This window comes from Ailuropoda melanoleuca, chromosome 8, assembly GCF_002007445.2.
Source record: "Ailuropoda melanoleuca isolate Jingjing chromosome 8, ASM200744v2, whole genome shotgun sequence".
NCBI classification, from domain to species: domain Eukaryota; kingdom Metazoa; phylum Chordata; class Mammalia; order Carnivora; family Ursidae; genus Ailuropoda; species Ailuropoda melanoleuca.
The window spans coordinates 7305138-7328291 of record NC_048225.1 but is presented as its reverse complement, the minus strand read 5'-3'; the positions used below and the strand labels follow the sequence as shown (position 1 = coordinate 7328291).

At 39.1% G+C, this 23154-nt stretch overlaps 1 protein-coding gene across 2 annotated transcripts in view; it reads left to right on the top strand.

Annotated features, from left to right (window-relative positions):
• The window catches only part of ARHGAP20 (Rho GTPase activating protein 20), a 128952-nt gene extending 106766 nt beyond the window's left edge, over positions 1-22186 (top strand). For both annotated transcript variants that reach the window (XM_034665721.1, XM_034665722.1), the window contains exons 10-15: positions 8479-8657; positions 10041-10202; positions 13851-13960; positions 15209-15398; positions 16760-16874; positions 17960-22186. In XM_034665721.1, coding sequence (XP_034521612.1) covers positions 8479-8657; positions 10041-10202; positions 13851-13960; positions 15209-15398; positions 16760-16874; positions 17960-19815 — 2612 coding nt within the window. In that variant the 3' untranslated portion in view covers positions 19816-22186. The remainder of the gene's footprint in view (positions 1-8478; positions 8658-10040; positions 10203-13850; positions 13961-15208; positions 15399-16759; positions 16875-17959) is intronic.
• The last annotated feature ends 968 nt before the right edge of the window (positions 22187-23154 follow it).

Genomic DNA, 23154 nt, shown 5'->3' with positions numbered 1-23154 from the left:
ATTACTGTTCAATCTCCTTACTGTAACTGGTCTGTTTAGATTTTCTTTCTTCCATTTTTCAGGTTTGTAAGATTGTATGTTTCTAGGAATTTATCCATTTCTCCTAGCTTGTCCAATTTGTTGGTGTATAATTATTTATAGTTATCTTTTGTATTTCTGTAGTATCAGCTGTAATGTCTCCTCTTTCCTTTCTGATTTTATTTATATGAGCCTTCTCTGTTTCTTGGTGAGCTAGCTAAAGATTTGTCAATTTTCTTTATCTTTTCAAAGAAGCAGCTCTTGGTTTCATTGATTTTTCTCTTATCACTTTAGTCTCTGTTTCATTTACTGCTGCTCTGATCTTTGTTATTTCCTTCCTTCTACTAACTTTGTGCTTTATTTATTCTTTTTCTAGTTCCTTGAAGTGTAAAGTTAGGTGGTTTATTTTAGATTTTTCCTATTTCTTGGGATAGGCATTTATTTCTATGAACTTGCCTCTTAGAATTGCTTTTCTGCATCCCAAAAGTTTTGGTATGCATATTTCCATTTTTATTTGTCTCAAGGTATTTTTTATTTTTCTTTAAAATTTTTTTGACCCTTTAGTTTTTCAGTGGTTGTTTAATCTCCACATATTTGTGAATTTTCCATTTTTATTTTTGTAATTAATTTCTAGTTTCATATCATCTTGGTCAGAAAACATGCTTGATATGACTTCACCTTCTTAAATTTGTTAAGACCACTTTTGTGGCCTAATATATGATCTCTCCTGGAGAATTTTTCCATTTGCACTTGAGAAGAATGTGTACTCTGTTCTGTTTAGGTGGAGTGCTCTGTATATATGTTAAGTCCCTCTGGTCTATCATGTCATTTAAGGCCAGTATTTCCTTATTAATTTTTGGTCTGGATGATCTGTCCATTGATGTAAGTGGGATATCAAAGTCCTCTACTATTATTAGATTGCCATCTAATTAATTTCTTTAGGTCTGTTAATAATTTCTTTATATATTGATGTGCTCATATTTGGAGTGTGTAAATATTTACAAATGTTATATCCTTTTGTGGATTGACCTCTTTATCATTATGTAATGCCCTTCTTTGCCTCTTATTACAGACTTTGTCTATTTTGTCCAATGCGACATAAGTATACCTTCTCCAGCTCTCATTTGGTTTCCATTTGCATGAAATATCTTTTTCTATCCCTTCATTTCCAGTCTGTGTATGTCCTTAAGTCTGAAGTGAGTCTCTTAGAGGTTGCATATGGATGACTCTTGTGGATTTTTTTTTTTTTATCCATTCGGCCGCTCTATGTTTTCTACTCTAATTGGAGCTTTTAGTCCGTTTATATTTAAAGTAATTATTGATAGATATGTGCTTCTTGCCATTTTGTAATTTTTTTCTGGCTGTTTTTTAGTTACTCTGTTCCTTTCTTCTTTTCAGGCTTTCTTCCTATGTGGTTTGATGGTTTTCTTTAGCGGTATGCTTCAATTCCTTTCTCATTTATCTTTTGTGTATCTACTCTGGGTTTTTGTTTGGTGGTTACCACAAGGCTTACATATAACAAATTTATAACATTCTAGTTTAAGTCGATATTAAGTTTGGACTCTTTCTGAAGCTCTACATTTTTATTCTACCCCTGGTATGTTTTATGTTTTTGTTGTGACATTTTACATTTTTTTCATCATGTGTAATGTTTAACGAATTATTGTAGTCATTTTTTACTACTTTTGTCTTTTAACCTTCATACTAGCTTTGTAAGTGATTAATCCACTATCCTATTGTATGTTTACCATTTCCATTGAAAGTTATATTTTTATATGCTACTAATTAGTTATCACCAATTAGTGCCCTTTCTTTTCAGCTTGAAGAAGTACCTTTAACATTTTTTGTAAGGCTGGTTTAGTAGTGATCAACTCCTTTAGCTCTTGCTTTTCTGGAAAACTCTATATCTTTTTAAATTCTGAATGATAACTTCACTATGTAGCATATTCTTATTCCTTGGAAATTTTTTTTTTCTTTTAGCACTTCAGAAATATCATGCTACTCCTTCTAGGCTGCAGAGTTTCTGCTGAAAAATCAAATAATCTTAAGGGGGGTCCCTTGTGTGTAGCAAGTGGTTTTCTCTTGATACTTTTAAGATCTCCCCCCCCCCTTGTCTTTAACATACAGCATTTTAATTATAATGCGTCTTGGTATGGGTCTCTTTGGATTCATCTTATTTGGAACTCTCTGGGATTCCTAGATCTGGGTGTCTCTTTATTTCCACATCTTAAGGAAGTTTTCAGCCATTATTTCTTCACATAAGTTTTCTGCCCCATTTTCTCTTTCTTCTCCTTTTGGGAATCCTAAAATGCAAATGTTAGTCTGCTTGATGTTGTCCCATAAGTCCCTTTAACTGTCTTTACTCTTTTTTCTTCCCTGTTTCTTTTTGCTGCTCAGATCTGATAAGTTCCTCTGCCCAGTTTTCAGGTTCACTGATCCTTTCTTCTACTTCCTCTATTCTGCTGATGAACCCTTCTACTGTGTTTTTTTAGTTCAGTTTCTATACTCTTAAGCTTTGTGATTTCTGCTTAGAACTTTCCTGTATTTTCTGTCTTTTTTTTTTAAGTTCTGTGTTTATTCATTCTTCTGATTTCAGTGAGCATCTTAATGGCTAATACTTTGAACTCTTTATCATTATTTATCTCTACTTCATTAAGGTTTTTTTTTTGAGGTTTTATCTTGTCTTTTGCTTTTAATATATTCCTGTGTTTCTTCATTTTGCTTAATTCTCTATACAAGTTTCTATACATTAAATGAAATAGTTACCTCTCCCAGTCTTGAAGGGTTGGCCTTGTGTAGAAGATGAAACTTAACATTCACCCTTCTTGGTTGTCTCTCAGACCTTTGTGATTGTTCAAAAAGCCTATTTTATTGTTAATGGCTCCCAGTAATTGAGTGTGTGCCAAGACCAGTCAGTGTTCCAAAGGGGAGGATCTCATTCAGCACCTATACTTAAGCTGATTGGAAGCCAGACCCCCGGGGAAGCAGCTTTTAAAGAATGCATACGTATTCAGTCCTATGGGACCACAAGCATAGGCCCATGGTCCCTAGAGCTAGGCCATCTGAAGGTGTCCCCTGGGCAGCAATAGCAAAAGTCAGGGCTCCAATTGAATGTATAATCTTCTTTCTGGGAGGTAGTGGTGACCTATAGGGAAGCAGAGGGAAAGTGCAGAGATGGTGTCTCCTATCCTGTGTTCCCTGAGAATAACTTCATAGCCTCTAGATATGGGCCAAATCTGAAGCTAGCCCCTAAACCTGAGTCTCCAGGACTGGCAAGTAGACCTCTCTCACAGAAAGAATGGAGGTATGTTTCAGTCTGCTGCCTGCAGTGCCCTGGGTGTGGTAGTCTGCCAAGAACTGTCTCTGACTATTACAGTTTCATGGGACCCAGAAATGCAGGTCCCCTTGGCCTCCAGTACCAGGCAATCATTGGGCATCCCCAGGGCAAGAGCCACAAAAACTGGTCACCTGACGTGTGTATCTCTGAGATTTATAATAACACTTGAGCAAGCAGAGGGAGAGCAGATGATGTCCACTGGTTGGAGCAAGGCAGAGGGGGAGTGCAAAGATGGCAATTGCCCAGAAGGGGGAAAAAAGGAAAAATAAGAAAAGAAAAAAAGAGAAAGGTAAAGGGAAAAAAAAAGAAAAATTTTAAAAAGGAGAAAATATGGCACCTGCCAGCTTTAGTTAGGCATAGGGAGAGCGTAGAAGATGGTGCCCACCAGCTGGAGCATAAAGATGGCACCTGCTAGAAAGAAATATATATATAATTATAAAATATATGTATATAATATACATACCTGTTGACTTTAGCAAGGTAGATGGAGACCAGGAAGCTTTCATCCCCAGAGAATATCCCAATGGGTCCCTACCCCTTAGGCCAATGCTTTAAAATTAGGAAATGAGTCTCTTTCACATCACATAAAGTCTGTGTGCTTTTCAAAGAGTTGCTTCTGCACTGGGCTGGGGGGCCAGTGAGTCTGCATATGGGCCTTTCAAGAACTGTTTCTCAGTTCGGCACAACCCTGTGGGTTCGTGGGTAATGACCCAAGTCGGTGTGTCAAATGTGGGGTACAAACCCTTCACACCCAGCGAGAAGCTCCAGGTGTTGAATTTCCTCCCAATTGTGGATCACTATGTCAGGGGAGAGTTTATGGTGAGATTGTGTCTCAGCACTTCCTATCCACTTTGGTGTGGTTTCCTTCTCGCTTGTCCAGTATGAAGGTGTTGCTCCACCAGTTTTTAGGGTTTTTTACAGGAAGTGATTCCAAATATAGCTATAGACTAGGTGCATCCATGGGAGGAGATGAGTTCAGGACCTTCCTACATTTCCATCCTGCTAGAATTTTTTTTTATTAAAATTCAATTAGCCAACATATAGTACATCATTAGTTTCAAATGTAGAGTTCAGTTGCATATAACATCCAGTGCTCATTACATCATGTACCCTCCTTTATGTCCGTCTCCCAGTTCCCCCAGCCCCCTACCCATGACCCTCCAGCAACCCTCAGTTTGTTTCCTGTAGTTAAGACTCTGTCATGGTTTGTCTCCCTCTCTGATTTCTTCCCAGTTTTCCCTCCCTTCCCCTATGATCCTCTTTGCTGTTTCTTATATTCCACATGAATGAAATCATATGATAATTGTTTCTCTGATTGACTTACTTCACTCAGCATAATAACCTCCAGTTCCATCCAGGTTGATGTAAGTGGTAAGATTTCATCCTTTTGATGGCTGAGTAATTTTCATATATATATATATACACCACATTTTCTTTATCCATTCATCTGTCAGTGGACATCTGGGCTCTTTCATATATATACCACATCTTCTTTATCCATTCATCTGTCAATGGACAGCTAGGCTCTTTCCACAGTTTGGGGTGTAGGTGCCCCTTTGGATCACTACATTTGTATCTTTGGGGTAGATATCCAGTTGTGCAATTGCTGGGTTGTAGGGTAGCTCTATTTTCACCTTTTTGAGGAACCTCCGTACTGTTTTCCAGATTGGCTGTACCAGCTTGCATTCCCACCAACAGTGTAAGAGGGTTCCCCTTTCTCTGCATCCTTGCCAACATCTGTTGTTTCCTGACTTGCTAATTTTAGCCATTCTGACTGGCATTAGGTGGTATCTCATTGTGGTTTTGATTTGTATTTCCCTAATGACAAGTTCCATCTTACTAAATTTCTCATTAAGGTTTTTAAACTTATTTTTCTATAATAATCCATAAGCACAAACTTTTAAGAGTTGTAACTTTTGACATTCAGTTCCCTAATTTAAGCATGAAGAAAGACTAACTTGAATCTTGCCAGGATTGTTTAGTAAAGCTAGATTTATATAAATTTAGTTTCCTCTACAATTACATCTCCTTCATATTTTTTGTAGTAATAGCATGTTTTTTCATCAGCCTTTGACATTTAGAAAGTAAGAGCTATGCATTGAAAGCTCTGCAAGAAAATAACTTTAATGAAATTTTTTTCTCTTGGTCCCAGAGTGAACATGAACTCTAAACTTGAATGTTGTACATAACAGAAGGTTTGGCTGCAACTGAAAGTATTTAATGAAGTACAGGACTCAATTTCTACTTTATCCTCTGTCAACACTCATAGGATAGCTGGGTATATAACTTTATGATGAAGCATTTTTCCTAAGAAGTGTGTGAAAACTAAAAAGTCAAATAAATCTGATAGTTTTAGAAATAATGAAACCAGGTTAAATGCAAGGAAACTAGACTGAGTACAACTGCTCAAAATACGTATTAAACAAACATTTGCAGACTGACATTGGTAAACATGGGAACCTCCCTCCTGGGTTTAAGAATGGGTTTCGTTTCCTTCTCTGTTTTTTAAAATGGCAAAGATGGGGAATGTCAGGGCAGGGAGTGCTTTAGTTAATTAGTCTGGTATTCTGTCTGCACACTTCCCAAAGGGTGTTTCACTAAATGGAGAATGGATTCGAGGAGAGGGTCCTCTTTGTGGGGAGGAGATCCGTGTCTTCACAGTTTCAATGAAGACTGTGGTGACTCATACCCTTGCAAAGTAGTACTTTAACGTACATTATCCTTCTTAATCCTCTTAATCAGGCTTTGAGGTACAGGTCATATTCTCACTTTAAAGTTGACAAAACAGGCTAAGTAACTTTCCCACATAAATATCTGAACCAGGAGTCTAACTGGGCTCCTGACTCCAGAGCTTTATACCTGGAGGTACTGCTGATGCACTTACCGTATTCTTAGGAAGCCAAAGGTGGATGATGGCCTGAAGGCCGTTTGGTAAGATGCTACTTATTTGATTGTCTACCCACAACCTGGCTTTTGTGGTGTTTGGTTTAAGTTGGTTATTCTGAGGAAATTAAATGCTAAGGGACATTAGCGCCAAACAATATAAAACACTTCTATAAAACTCTTATTTGAAATTAGCATTTGACATTCATGACCATTTCCACCCTGAAAAGATAATCTCCTTCAGTGGTCCCATTGACCAGGTGAACATCACCTGTGGTAGCCTGGTGCGCTGCTGATGTCACATAGCAGAGTTTAATGACTAATTCCCACGCACCGTCACTGGAGAAAAGAGTGTCTGATCTTGTGTGGGCACCACCTGAAAGTTATACCGCCTCAAATCTCAGTTCTGTTAATCTTAACCACAAGCCATTTTGAATCTGCCTCACACAGGCAGATGCTTGGTGGGCCAGCCGGAGATTCGGGCAAAATTTATACACAATGTCTGGGGCTCCTGCTACGCATTTTTTTCTCTTTTCTGGGATTACATGCTCACACACACACACACACACACACACACTTTCCAGCTGCTATGGTTACCTCCATCTCCATTCTGTAGTTTTTCAAGCTGGTGAGAGTGCATGTTTCTCCAGATTTTAGTGACCCTATCACCCTGGAGCCTGTCCTCAGGCTAAAAGCTATAAGAATGGGAAACTTACCCTGTGCCATGCCATTACCTCCAGTACCCACCTTCTTCTGGTCACTGTTTGGTGCCTTTAGGTAGGCTTTTGTATTTTTAAATCTCATCTGGAGTTTAATTTGTTATCTGTGTGTATGTGCTGGTGCCTGGGGGATGACAGTGGAAGGGTCCAAAAGAACTTTAGAGAGGTGTCTTTTTAAGTATCAAATCCTGCGTAAAACCATCGACTTTCATGTTAAAATTAGATACAGATGACATCAAAAATGTTTTAGCGCCATGATCTCACAAAATCATGATTCACCGTCGACCTTCTTCTGCCTGTTTTGTTCATGCTGTCCCTTTCCATCTAAATCTCCTCTCAATTCAATTACTGCTTGAGAATGATTTATTGAGTACTTACAAGGTTCAAGCCACAAAGTCAGGCGCTCTGTTGAAATTTTGTTCATTCAGAATCCAAATCAAATGCAAATGCCTCCAGGATCACTCCCTCCCTCTTAATGGGTAGGTGTGCTTTACCATTCTTCTGAATGCCTTTGGTGCTTTGCCCTTCCCTTGATTTTCTCCCCACCATCATCAGACCTGTTCCCCTGTTAGATCATAAATTTTATCATGCCAGGGACAAGTCTCACTCATGTTTGCACCCATCCATGCGGCCTTAAACATGCTTTTTAAAGTCAAGAACTAAAAAGATACCTTAAAAAAACAAGTCTTTGCAGCAGTGCCTGGGTGGCTCAGTCAAGCGTCTACCTTTGGCTCAGGGCGTGATCCCAGCGTTCTGGGGTGGAGCCCCGCATCGGGCTCCCTGCTCAGCGGCAAGCCTGCTTCTCCCTCTCCCACTCGCCCTGCTTGTGTTCCCTCTCTCGCTGCCTCTCTGTCAAATAAATAAATAAAATCTTAAAAAAAAAAAAAAAAGTCTTTGCAGTTGGAAAGAAAGGGGTGGTGGAAATGTAGAACATTAGCTTCCTGTCTTTGTTTTCAGCAGTAGAGAGGGACAAGTAATAAAGCATTATTTGTTTCTAGAGAACATCTTAATAAAGACAACTCTTGGTTTTTTTCCTTCCTCTTCCTTCTCCTCTTCTCTTCTTCCTTCTACCCCTCCTCCTCTCTTTCTCCCTCCTCCTTTCCCTTCCTCTTCCCTTCTTTTTCTCACCATTTAATTGTGATCTGATTTAATCGTCAACTTCTTTGTGTGCCTAGTCTCATTTTAAAATGGGATAATATATGTGTTGGCATGAAACACCTTTTGCTCTAAGTTGTTAGAGTAAAGAGAGGCTTTCCTTTGCCTCTGAAAATTCAGTGCCAAAACTCAAAAGACCAGTGATGTTCCAAAAATGGGACAGACATTAATCCAAACATTTTGATTTTTCCTTAATTTATAAAATGTTACATGGAAATTTCTTAGATTGAATTGTCAGTAACAAAGGACATGTATAAGCATTTTTCTCTTTGAACCATAGTAAGGAACATCCTGTACGTTGGAAACTATAAAAATAAGACTATGTGAATTAAAATAGTTTTCCTAATAATCTCACTTCTTCTTTAGACTCAGGTCAGAAGACATTTAAAAGGAGAAGATCTATCATAAACTGGGCCTTCTGGCGTGGTTCTAGCACTCACCTGGATAACTTGCCTGTGTCGCCAACATCTCCTATGCCAGGGCAGCTCTTTGGAGTCTCTCTGCCAAATATTTGTGAGAATGACAATCTGCCCAAACCTGTCTTGGTGAGTCTCGTTTTGGCCTGTGACACTAATGGGAAAGGAGAACCCTGGGAGGGAAATCTGTTCTTAAATGGAAAAATTATAGACACGGCTTTGGCTTTGGCTGAGAATATTATTAGTACTTCAAAGGGAGAAAATCTGATTAAGCTCTTGCTGAATCCTAAGGGAGACATAATGGGAGAGATCATGTAGGCTGCTGGTTTCAGGAAGGAGCCACATGAGCCTGCTTAGATAATTCAGAGCGCGGCTCTGTAGGCAGAGGCCACACTGGAGTCCCGTTATCCCCTACATTTCTCTCACGGTCTTTCTGGGACTCTACATTGTTCTGGAAGCCTCCTTTAATCACTCTAGAAGCAGAAACTACTCATTCTTGTACTTTTTAAAAATCAGACTGTGTCTTCTTTGTATTTCATGTGTTTGCACATGTACATTCTCTGGCATTTAGTTAGCTTTCATAAATAGAATGGGTCAGATGAAACCACTGAATTTACACCGTGTCCATGATATATGAAATGATCAGCGTTCAGTGGCATTCACTGAGCGTCCTGTATCCCACAAGCACTGTATGGGATGTACGGGATGTACGGGACTCGACCCTACATCGTGCTCTGACACATGCCACCCGCTGGCCTTGCCACTATCATCCTCACGCTGCACAGCAGACTGAGCATTTATTATCACTACCATCATCCCTACTTTACAAACTTAAAAAGCCTCAAGTTTACCAAAGGTCACAGAGCAAATACGTGCTATAACTAGGTTCCAGATCCCATGGGTTGCTTGTCCCCAACACCTGTTCTCATTCCTACACCACAAGCAGAGGACATTTCTTCAGGAGAAAGAAAGCAAAATGAAAGATTGATCACAATGCAGTAGAGTGGAGAAAGCTTCTTGGAAGAGGTGATTTCTTTAGCCTGATTTTGAAAGAATGAAGTAAATACAGGAGGTAGAATGAGGTACGGAGTCACATAGAAAGAAAGACAAGCAAGTGGAAAATGAGTCTGGCAGGAATATTTCCATATTTGGAGGAAAGAGTCTAAATTAGAGAATAATAGTAAAAGAGGAGTGAGGGAAGGAGGGAGATAAGTTTACAGGGACCTTGAAGCAGTCAGAGAACATTGATTTTAAAGTGGCTGTTGGTTCGTTGAACAAAAGACAGTCTCACTAAAGTAAAATGTTTTAGATGTTGAATATAGCAAGAATAAGTAGGAGAAAGAGATTTAGAGATACCAAAACACAAACTGACTTCAGTCCTTGTAGCAGCCCCTCCTTCAGTGCTTTTCCCCTTGGACACCCTAGCCTTTGGCGGCCAGAGAGGGCAAGTATGTCTTTCCGTGCTTGTATCTGTGAAGTGCCATTTTGGTTTTTTCCTTTGCTTCCTTATAGGATATGCTTTTCTTTCTTAATCAAAAAGGACCACTCACAAAAGGGATCTTCAGACAATCAGCCAATGTGAAATCCTGCAGAGAGCTAAAAGAGAAACTGAATTCTGGAGTTGAAATACACCTAGACTGTGAATCTGTTTTTGTGATAGCATCTGTCTTAAAGGTAGGAAAGGTTCTCCCTTCACCTACGCCACAGTGTAGCTCTGGAAAGAGACAACTGGTTTCTCTCATTACAACATTTTTCCCAGCTGCAAAGAACCATAATGGATTAAGAATCTAAAAAGTGTTTAAAATTTAAAAAAAAACCCACTTCACAAAGCCAACATTGCCCTTTAAAAGCCCCTGACAATGATATGGCATGTCAGATACACTTTTTAAATTTTTTCATCCCACACCACTCTCATCTTCACTCTGCCAGCCCATAAAAAATAAATAAATAAATAAACTAAATTAAAAATAAAGCACACACAGCATATTTACCAAAATAAACATTCTGATTATGATAACCTTCACAGTCTCATTACCTTCCTAATAAAGGCAAATTTTCAAAAATAAACTTGTATTAAACTTTGAAACAGAGTTTACCATAATAAACATTTCCCTAACGATTAAAACAAAAAATTGCTCAGAGACCACTGAAAATTCCATTCACTTATACAGTCATTGTGCCTTCCCCTGTCCCCTAGTGCCTTTTTAAAGTAAAAGCAGAGTAGGAATGACTCCAACATCTGGGTCTTTTATAAAACCCTTACAACATTTGGCATTTTTTATGGTTCTTACCCTTTACCCCATGGTTACTTAACTCACATCCATAGTTCAGTTAGAACTCTTCTAAAATGTTTTCCTCCCCACATTCTTGGAAATGCCTCACATGTTTTGAAAACCTAGAGTCAGAATCAGCTTTTAGCAGAGGTTTCAACCCCAGCCATAGCTTCTGCAGACCTGTGTCAGGCTCCCAGCTCCCAGCTCCCAGCTCCCAGCCCACTTGGAATGCACCAGGGCCAGGGGTGGAGGAAAGTCTGGTGAAGACGACCCTTGCATGTCCCTCCTCCTGCTCAGCTGCTTACAGAATCTTACTTCATGACTGGATGAATAATCACTTGTTTCCTGGCAAATGAGCCACATCTGCTCTTATTAACCCCTGCTGTAGGCTTTTGCAATAAAGTATCACTCAAAAAAATGGAGAGCTGGAGCAAGGGTCATCTAATCTGTTTTGCATGGGGTTTGTGACTACTCCTCAATCCTGAGATACAATAAAGATATGTACAGTGTGCTTAGCCAGATGTATGTGCAGGATATGTATGCACAATGCATTTTTCTTTTCTTTCTTCGTATAATTAGGCTTTCCCATCTCTTAAAATAAAAAGTTAAAGCCTACATTTTAGAAAATTTTCCTCACTATGCTATTCTTTAAAGCACCACACTTAAATTTTTGTACTAAATTTTTGAGGCTATTATCAAGAAATATGGTTCTAGAGGAGTCAAATTATATTTCAAATTACAGAAATATCACTAGTACAAAAATAAGCAAAAGACAAATGATTGAAAAATCTGGTTAAATGGGTTCCAAATAATTGAAGTTTTGTAATCTTGTAACTGTGTTTTACTCTTATTTCTTCCAAGTGGTTGCAGGAAAGAAGATACTTTTTGCCAAAAGTTTTTGAGCTTTTGGGTTGTTTTGTTTCTTGTGTTTCTATCTGGAAGTGGTACTTAAGTTTTCCTTTAATTTTTTACTTATGCTGGTTTTGCTTAAATATAAGCTTAACTCTTTAAACTGTTATGGGAAGAAAATTGCTTGAGACACTGTAACTTTGATCCATTGGACCTTTGAGGGAAAGTTCATTTTTAATCCTGCAAGAATCTCATCTCAAATTAATTTGGGTGTTCTGCTGGCGACCAGGGCTCTGCTCTTGGAGGGGAGGAGACTTTCCTTTGAGTGCTGTGAGCTGATGATTGTAATTCAGAACCAGCGCTCACATCCTTTCTCAGCTGTGATGGTGGTTGTATTTCGTAACTTGTTATTCCAGCTGTGGAGAGTTCATTGAGATGTTACGAGTTATTATCTTTCAAGTGTAGGTTTAAGATTTAATGATGTTTTTCTTCAAGACAGATCATAAGTATGTTTTCCACTGAGATTTAAAAAGAGAACTATTGTCACTGCCCCAGTTTGAAATAACAGATTTTGCCTCTTCTAAATCTGACTTTTAAAGTAGGTGCAGCAACTAAAATTAGTTTGGAATTATGAAAATTCAATAGCTTTACCCAAAAGGGATGACTTTTGTGATGACACATCTCAATTACAAGAATCCGGGTGCATTTCTACAGAAGATACAATAGAACAAAGAAAGACTTTGAAGCAATCTCTTCCTACTTGTTAACTACTCTAAAAAAAAACATATGATAATAGGTGACATGACTACAAGGAGGTGTTTTAAATTATCTTAAAATCTCAGTTACAGTTAGCTGGCCTTCCCTTGTTCCTCATCAACATGTGGCCATGGGAAGAACAGCCACAGTTTAGTAATGACCTCTGTCTACTGTGTCTGGGACTCTGGCACTGAGGAGGACAAAGAAGAAGGTAGGGTCTGTGCCTGCCCTGGAGGAGCTCACACTGAAAAAGATGCACATCTCATCAGCCAAGTGTTAACAGTCAGATGCCACAGCTTTCCCTACTGGGAATAGAAACACCACACAAGAGTAACAGGTTGTGTGTTGCCATTTGTAAGGCACATAGGTGAAGTTGCTGACTTGGGTTTCCAGTGAGAGTTCAAACTGCTCACTTGTAGACTTTCACCTGTCTCCATGTTGTAAGCAGGAACTTGCAAGACTATGGGTACAGTGCTTAGGCCTGAAATTGAGTTTTTTCTGCCTAATATTTACTGAGGTAGAGATCAGACTTTGCAAGCCTGGCCTTGGTAAAACCATGCCAAAAGCAACAAAGAGAGTTGGCCTAGAACACAAATAAATATAGGTCCAGGACCAAATTTAATTTATTTTTAAGCTTTTTATAAACAAAAATCAAACAACAAATACCCTTGGTCATATCCTATTTGTGATATAGTCTGGTTTCACCACACCCAGCCCCGCCGGCAGTCCCAGCAGACTAGGGGCTCAGTCTGTATCCTAGCAGACTAGGATAATGTACTGGGGATGTGTTGAGTATGCGTCAGGCATATGGGTGCTGTCCAGGCCCCCAGAGCGCAGCCATACATAGCCTGGAATGCTTCCTCCCCCTTCCCCAAATAAATGAGGGGAATGCCAGGAGAAACTCTTGAGTACTCCTGGATGGAGTTGTTCAGCAGTGCCACTGGAATTTAAAGTTCCAAAATAACAGGGACTTTGTTTTGCTCACTTCTCTGTCCCTAGCCCCTCAAACAGTACCTGGCACATTGGAGCAAATACATGCAGAATGATGAGATGACTGACTAGCACATTAGGAACCTCACAAACGTCTTAGTGCATTTCTTTGAACTGGTGATTTGAGAGCGAGAAAAAAAGGACTTAGGATGGTTTGCCAGACCCTGTCATGTTGTACTAGTTGGCTAAAATGTACCCAAATGAGATTTCAGCCCAAACAGGTTGTCCTTATCTTTCCCACTGTAGTCCAGACTCCAGTTTCCCTCTGGTTTTTATTAGGCAAAAATCAAAGCCTGTGTTTCTATGTACGCACCACAGCAGAGTTGGCACAGAGCTCCCTGTGCCAAAGAAGGGAGGACTTGACTTTTGAACGAAATGTTTCCTTTCTGATTTCCCCAGTACATATTTAGCATGAGAATAATGACTTAAAATATTTATTTTCCTTCTGTGTAAGGATTTTCTACGAAATATTCCAGGAAGTATTTTTTCATCAGATCTCTATGATCACTGGGTCTGTGTCATGGATCAAGGAAATGATGAAGAGAAAATAAATACAATTCAAAGGTAATTATTCTAATTTAGTCATGTCTCAAAAATACTTAGAAAGAAAACTTTTATAAGCCTGTTGATTCAAGAAATGACAACTATCAAAATCATATCTATGAGGACCAGTTTAAAAATAGATTTATGCTAGCCACTATCATTGTTATTATTGTTTTTCCCTAATCTTATTAACATAGAATACTTGACCGTTGTACACTTCCTGTATATCTGAATCTAATAGGAGCTGATACTCATTAAACTAATAACTAATACCGTAGACTCAATCTACAATTTATGATCTCAATTTTGGTAAATACTTAGCTAACCAGACAGCTCCTTGTAATCTCATTCAGCAACTGAATTCATTCAGAGAAAGTTCCTTCCGCTCAAGGAACTCACTGTCTTAATAGAGTTGATAGATAACCAAGAATTACAGTGTAGCATGATCAATGGGTCAAGAGATATGGAGGAGGGTGCTGTGGAGAGACAGTTAACTACTGAAAAGTGTCAAGGAAAAAGGGAGTTGCAAAGCCTCAGTCTTATCACAAAGAATACATTGTCTATTCTCATGCAAAGGGAGATTGCTGGCAGAACTCACCACCCATATTCCTGAATGTTTCCTGCATTATAAAAGAATTGGAAAGAAATGTCCCTTAACAAAATGTAATACTCCCAGTTCTGTAAAACCCCAAGAATCCTAGTATCATTTATCTGCATGTGCTTATTTAGTACAGTTTTTTTCTTGAGCAACTTTGAAATATGAATTATTATCTGTACGCTGCTATTGGTAGACACTTTTTATCAGTAGAACATAGTACAACTCTTGAAGACACCAGAAATCAGAGCCGCGTCATAGGTACTGTCTATGCTAAAATGTAATTGTTATTTAATTTCATCTAAAAGTTTTTTGGGAGGTCGTGGTTAAGAATATTCTGAATGTTACAGGATTTGCCTAAGTTAAAACACATTGCACTAATGTCAGGTAAATATTTCAGGCAGGCAGCATTTTTAACAAGCCATTTTTCTGCATTGTTGTGCATCTTCGTTGGGTTGTGAAGACAGTGTACAAAATAAATATATCCCCTGTGCATATTTTCATTCTTTCTGTACAGGCAGTCCCTACTCTGCATGTACCATATTAACTGAAACTCTTGCATATCTGAACTGTGTTCTTGCTTTGCATGGTTCCCCATGAAAAGCACGGGTTGCTTATCCACACAAGTTTTTTATGAAATGTCTTTCTTAAAGAGTGCGTTTTTCTGTCTTTAGGCTGTTAGACCAGCTTCCAAGAGCCAATGTTGTTCTCCTAAGGTATCTTTTTGGGATATTACACAACATTGAGCAGCATTCCTCATCCAATCAGATGACTGCATTTAATTTAGCGGTGTGTATTGCTCCAAGCATTCTTTGGCCTCCTACTTCCTCCAGCCCAGAACTAGAAAATGAATTTACAAAAAAGGTAATGAAGTTTTTCATTTTTATGCCCTGGGGGACTGAGTCCCCATTTTGAACCTAAAATTCAGGGTATTAATTCCGAAAGACATTTTCTTAAATAACTTAAATACACCCCCTTATAAGTTTGAGTGTATTGAGTATTTAATCCTATTCTGGTAGATTATAGAAAGATGATTTCTTGAGCAAAACAGTGATAGCAGTTGGGTTATTTCTCTTTTCCCTTCGAGGAGGCAAAACACTATGACTGACTTAAACGTTAGAGTTATAAGAAAGCAGATGGTATAATTTAATAAAAAAGAAGGACTTTGGACTTAGGCCATTCATCAGCCCCACCATGTGCCAGATGTATGTATACTCTTGGATAAAATTAGTTCTGTTGATCCAGTTTCCTCATCTAAAAAACGGAGGTGCTGATGAAACCTAGTTCACACTGCAGTTACTTGAAATCACACCCCTCTAAGTGCCTGGTAGTTAATATGGGGCTTAGGGGTATTAGTTGCCATGGCTCCCAACACTCTGCCTATTCCTTCACCTCAGCTACTAGGGCAAAGAAACTAAGAAAACGTTCTAGTACATCTTAGTGGAAGCACAGAGCTCCCTCATAAACTCTTACCTCCTCCCCCACCTCCTCCAGGGAGCCTAAGGGAAGGAAACGCATAGGTAGAGATTAGTGAGGCAAAATACAAGTTTTCTCTCTAGCTGTCTCCCTATTTCACAGGAAACCCGCAAAGGATGCCCACTTCCCACGCTTATGACAACTGCCTTTTACATATGAAATACATTTCATAAGTCTTTATCTAATGATATTTCATGAATTTTAATAAGAAAGTTTGTTTCTTTACCCCAAATGCCCTATAGAGAATACTTTGTTAGCCTAATTTTATTTTATTTTATTTTTTAATTTTATTTATTTAGAGAGAGAGAGAGAGTGGGAGGACGGGTCAGGGGAAACAGAGAATCTTAAGCAGACTCCATGCTGAGTGAGGAGCACAATGTGGGGCTCAGTCTCACAACCCTGAGATCATGACCTGAGCCAAAATCAAGAGTCAGATGCTTAACTGACTGCATCACCCAGGGGCCCCAAGTTACCCTAATTTTAAAGATGTAGTTTTAGTATAAAAATGTTAGCATTGAGCTAAGGCTACAAGGAACTTTCGGCCACCAATTAAAATTAATTTCTACAGCCAAACTACTTCAAGTATCATTGTTTTTTAGGAGGAACTGATTTGTATATTTTTAAAACAGACATGAATTTTTCTCAGGATTCTTTTTCATTTTTGGTAAAATCAGGATTTATATATGAAATGTGCTTTATAGACATGCTATATGAAAAGTAGCACTTTGTTTTTCTCCTTTTTTGCGCAGGTTTCTCTGCTTATACAATTTCTAATTGAAAATTGCTGTAGGATATTTGGAGAAGAAATCACTTCCCTCTTGGGACAGGTTTCAGGGAGATGTGATACGAGAGAGAATGCCTCAGGTATTGTGAATAATTGGATTGGTTTTTGTGAGAAACAGACATGTGCCCGTGAAAATGCTGGGACAGTATCTTGGGGCCTGCCGCAGCTCAGTGAAGGAAGCCTCCGACCTCAGTCTTGGGCCTAGAGTTTCTGCTCCTCCTTGGATGACCTGCTAATAGGTCGGGTCATGTTAACACTGTGGTGGGGTTAAGAAATGCTTAAGATGAGGTCCAAAACTTCCAGAAGCATCAAATGGTATGTTTTTAACCTTTTTTAAATAAACCTTTATAAGAATCCCTTACATATATAGCAGAACTGCTGTGGCTGAAACCAGAGTAAGAAGTCCCTGAAGGGGTAGAGGCGGTCCTGGTCTTCTCCCCCCTCTCCTTCCTCCGAGTGTCCCCCTGAGACACTTCAGCATGCTGTGGAACAGTGTAGAAACAACTAGCACTGTGGAGTCAGGGGGGATTTCGAAACCGTTCAACCTTCCAGAATACGAATTCCCGGACACCAATTACTAGTTATCTTTGACCAATTGCTCTTTTTTTTTTTAATTTAAATTCAATTAGCCAACATATAAGTACATCATTAGTTTTTGGTGTAGTGTTCAATGATTCATTAGTTGCATATAACCATTTTGCCGCTGAACATCAATATCTTCATCCATAAATATGGGTAACCATAATGTCTAACTCTTATGGTTGTTGTAAAGATTAAATAAAGTAGTGAACATTGAAGAACTTGGGTTAGTAAATGGTTTCTCTGAGACCAAGTCACGTGTGCTCACCCGCAGTCATGAGCCTGCATATACCTGGCGTTCATTCCTCTATATTTTGTACCATTTCTTAGTAATAACAACATGTCGTCATTGCTTTAAGGAGATCTTAAGTAAGAAAGCCTATTTCTTCAGGAACTGAGATAAATTCAGTATAACTCAACATATTTTTTTTATTTTGGGAAGAGTGTGAAAGATCCTTTCTAAGACTAGGAATCTGAACAATCTCCATGGAAAGAAAAGCAAACTAAGTACCATAGGTGGTTTTTTTTAAGGCAGCATGTATTTTTGGTAAGTAAAAATGTTAATTGTGGTTTGATTTTTTGACAGATATCTCTTGCTTCCAACTGAATGACTCCTCCTATGACAGCTTGGAGAATGAGCTAAATGAGGACGTCGATGCTCCTTGTAGTGACTTGGTAAAGAAACTTGGTCAGGGTAGCAGAAGCATGGACTCTGTATTAACCCTCAGTGACTATGACCTTGACCAACCTGAGGTGGAAGGCGTCTTAACCCTGAGCGACTTTGACTTGGACCGTTCTAAAGATGAAGACATTCAAATGGAACAGCCTCTTGAATCCAAGCCAGTGAACATTGCAGTAGTGTACGCAAAGGTCCCACTGCGCGATCACGCCAGGGCCCCAGCTGGCATGAGCACACCCAGCTACCTGTCCACAGCTGCAGCAGATGTTCCAAAAAGCCTGAGGCGACACCGGCGCTGCTCAGAGCCCAGCATCGACTATCTAGATTCTAAGCTTTCCTATCTCAGGGAATTTTATCAGAAAAAGCTACGCAAGTCCAGCTGTGATGCAATTCTCTCACAAAAAGATGAGGATTATCTGAAACAGAATCAGGCCCTCCAGGAAGAGGGTAAGACATACTTTAAACAGAGTTTAGTCGCAGGCACTGATACCAAGAAAAATGCCACTAATAAAAGTGTTAAGAAGAAAAGCTTATCTGGTAATGAAGGAAATCACGTGAAACTTTTTTCTAAATCCAAGCCAGTGGCCATTTCTGTGGCATCTTACAGTCACACGTCCTTGCAGGACCACCCCAGGAGCCAGCCCTTTGGTGCAGATACATCTGGATACTCCCCACCGCACACAGCAGATGCCCTCAAGGGTTCAAGGAGACACCGGCGCTGCTCAGAGCCCAACATGGATGACCAGCACTGCAAACTGACCTATCTCAGGGGAATTTATTCAAAGAAACAACATAAAACTAGCTATGAAGCTGGTCTCTTGCATGGAGAGGAAGATTATCTCAAGCGGCACAAGTCATTGCAGATGGAGGGGCAAAAGCTCATTAATCAGAGTTTGGTCATGGGGATTGAGGTGGGCAAGAGTAGTGGCACAAACCAAAACACTGAGAAGAGTTTACCCCCAAGATTAAACATTTGCCCAAGGACTAGCTATTCCAGCTTGTCCTCCCCAGGCACTTCCCCATCTGGCTCATCAGTGAGCTCCCAAGACAGCGCGTTTTCTCAGATTTCTGAACACTCCGTGTTTACCCCCACTGAAACTTCCTCTCCAATAGATTGCACTTTTCAAGCTCAAAGAAAACAGGAAGAGCTTTCTTCTGATTTTAGCAATTCCAGTCTTGTTTCTGCAACTCCTGGTCCCTCATCAGGGCAGACCAGCAGCCGCCTGGCTTATACGAAGAAAGATACTGTAGAATGGCATTCACAAATACATTCTGTAACTCTTCACCCAAGCACATGGTTGAGAAATGGTGTGGCCAGTTTGAAAAACTGGTCCCTCAAAAAGAAGGCAAGGGCATCCAGACCAGAGGAAAAGAAAGTAAGTTCTCTAAAAGGACCCATGGAGCCACCTCCACATGCTTCTGGTATTTCAGAAGCCAACCCACTACAAGAGAGACAGAAAGACATGCCCCAAAGGCCACCTGAAGAACTTGAAACTGTGCAAACAGCCCAGTGGTACAGTTCTTACCCCAGCCAGGACTCGGAGAGACACTGTAGCTCTCCATTCAGCCTGGTGGAGGATGGACTCAAGCTTTGTGTGAAGTCACACAAGGATGGAGAGAATAGTGAGCAGTGCTCTCCAGGTACTCTGCCTTGTAAGAGATACTCACCCAGCTCTTTGTCTGTGGATGATCTGTCCAGCCCAGACTCAGGGCCTACAGTGGTTTGTGATACTGGGGACCAACATGTAGCCAAAGACATTTAACCACAGTAAGAATGTGATGTGTACAAGAACGGAGACAAGTCTAAGAATCTGATGTCTACAAGAACAGAAACCGGGCTAATAATGATATAGAGACAAAATTATTATGACCCCCTTTGTATAAATACATGGGATGGGTAGCATAAGGATAATCACTGCTAATACTTAGGACAACAAAAGAATTCTCTTAACTGAGACCATTTGACAAAAAGTTTAGACTAAAAAATTTCATCACCTGTTTGGGAGGCTTTTCCTTATTAGAGCATGGGATTGGTCCTGTCATGTCTTTTTAAAGATACCAGCAGAGGACCAGAGAAAACATCTTCTATAGAGGAAACATGCCTTACACGAGATTAGTATCCTGACAAGGCCAGGATATTATAAGTGAAGAATAAGGACTGTGGAGAGAGGGGGAAGGTGCAGAGAAAGATCCACATTCCATGGAATGTTTTTAATAACTACACAAGAAAAATGCCACTAATCAAAGTACTAAAAAAAGAAAGCATGCCCAGTAATGAAGGAAGTCATGTAAAACATTTCCCTGAATCCAAGCCAGTAGCATTTCTGTGACATGCTATAGTCACATGCCCTCACAGGAAGATTCCAGAAATCAGCCCATCGATGCAGCTAGAATAGAATAAACTAGACTGATTCAAGAGCCATAAGTATCATAGTTGATTTGTTGGTTGTGTTCATTGATTTATTTTTCCATTGATGTTCCACTGCTCTGCAAAGGCTCCAGGACATAGAGCTGTGAGGAGAAAGAAGGAAGTGGTTGCTCATTTCGGTATCCTTTTCAGAGGTACCTGTGCTAGGAACATTCTCCAGAAATGCAACTTTTCCTATTAGAAGGTGACCTCCCGACAGCATTCACTGTCCCAGTGTGGAGGAGAAGATTGCAACACCAGTCCTTTCTGTATTACACGAAGTTGTTGCCAACATGTGATGAAAGCATGGCTCCTCTTTGCTGAAACATGTTTTTCTACAGCCCTGCCTCTTAGATTAGCCAGCCAGAAAAAATTACTGATAAATCATCCCTTTTCTGATTGTCATTGGCAGTTGAGAGAGAATTATAAAGTTCGCAGGTTATAAAGAGTCACAGAATGGAACTCCCACCAAAGCAGCAGTCAGGCCTTCTCAGATAGTCATTGGCTTTAGATTTTCTCACCTCCAGAAGTTTTACATATTTTTGTCCCAGATGATTCATGGTTTATATACCATTAGATTATCTCATATCCATGAATACTTCTCTCTTGCCTTAAAGATTATACCAGTACCTCCCCTGGGTTATCTCCATGGATTATTAGGCCTTGCCAGCCAGTAAGAAGGGATAGAATCATGAATAGGATGTGCATTTCCTTCATTTTAACTACTTACTTGTAAGAAGTTGCTTAGAACCCATTTGGCCTCTTTCACCATCAGATGGACCTTTCTCCCACAAACTAACTTACACCAAATTATTTTTCTCAGCCATTAGGGAACTTTGACGTCAAATGTTCTTTCCTTGTTGTCCTAAAGGTTGCATTTTTCAGTTATAGAAGAAAAAATAATAATAATGTTTTCTATAAAGTAGAAGTCCTTTCAGTATTAGCTATAGGTGCTACCTACCTCTACGGGACATGGCCCTGTTGGCCCGAAGCATTGTAATTAACTTTCAGAACTCTGTATCCAAAGAGCTCCTTCATGACACTGGCCATCTCAGTCACAGATGTGAAGTAGATTTTACCTTATAAACAGCCACTCCTATATTTAGACTCCTGAGTGTCCGTATGCATCTTTTGTGGTATAATATATAAAGGCAACAGGGATTCACTCCCCTTGCCCTTAGGGCATACTACTGTCAGAACTGCAAGATGTGAATAAAGTTCTTAAGGCTTGGAGTGTCTCTCTGGAAGAAATTGTTTCTCCACTTAACAAAGTAATAGTTCTCTCCTTTTTTCTTTCATATGGGTGAGTAGAAAATTATCCACCCAATTTGAAGCATAGAAGAAAATAGATGCTGAGGTTTTCCATAACCATTCCTATTCTCCGTGTTCCCTTAGATACTCCTGTAATACTTAATGTGAATAGTTTGTTAATATTGCTGTAAAGTATTATATTGTATGATTGGAAGACAGACTACGTGTCATTTTATTATACTCTGTCAATCTATAATATATTAGACTGATGCTTTATCTAAAATGCTTTGAGTTTGTATAATATATCTTGACAAATTTTACTACCATATGTAATGTAATAAATGTGTATTTTTGTACTTGCAGAAACTGCTGCTAACTTTTAAAGTTGTTTGGTTTTCAAAGCACTGATAATGGATATGTATGAAGTCCATGCTGTCTATTAAATAAAAAAAAATTCTGTAGAGTTAACAGTCCCATCAGAGCAATATTGCCCTTTTGTAGAATTGTTTTTGTTAATGAACCCAGTTTCTGCTTAACATTGGAAATTTTATAAAATGTATTTAGTATTGAATTGGAACTTTGAAACGTTTAGTCACAGACCATGGTCAGTCTTTCTAGAAAAAGAGGAGTTTTTTTCACTTATATTTTCCTAATCTTATCATTCACGAAACAAGTCATGCCTTAGACACAGTCTTCATTTTCTTAAGCATTATGATGTCATTTTGCTCCTAGAATCAGATATAGTCTATATTCTCATATCAAGAGAACTATTAACTCAGTTTGATTTTTGTATGAGATTCTCTTACCTAAATTTGAACCATTCTGACCAGAGTACCCAGTCAACCCCAGGCACATCTGGACATCCCAAGATATCTGGATTCAGACACCCGAACACATCAATACTTCTAAAGTCATACAAACTTACTAAATGTAATTGGTTTCTCATGGCTGCTGCGTATTTGCCTTCTCAAAATTCATTGAGGTTCACTCTGTGTAAGTTTAACTACCATCTTAAAGAAATTCAAAAATGAAAACTACCTTAGTGCAGGAAAAGTGATTTGATTTAATGGAACACTGAAGACTAGCAACTCCACTGTCAGCAATGGCACTGATTATACTTGGACAATGTACAGAGACACTGATGTTAATTTCTCTCTAAATTTTACAGAAATACAAAGATAATTTTGCTTTTAAAAGAGTCTTAATCAACTAAAAACACTTTATTCAAGGAATTACCTCACATTGTGGTCTTCTACCTTTCATGGCATAAAATTGAATTGAAAGGATCTAATGTATCCTTGAACCACTGGCCTATTTTGTCTGTTGAAAAGAAACTTTAAGAATATTATGTATCTTAATCAAAATTTGGTAGTGTTTAACAGATACTTTCCTACCTGGTCATGTTTTAATGGCTTGAGAGAAAGTCAATACAAAGAAAAAAATT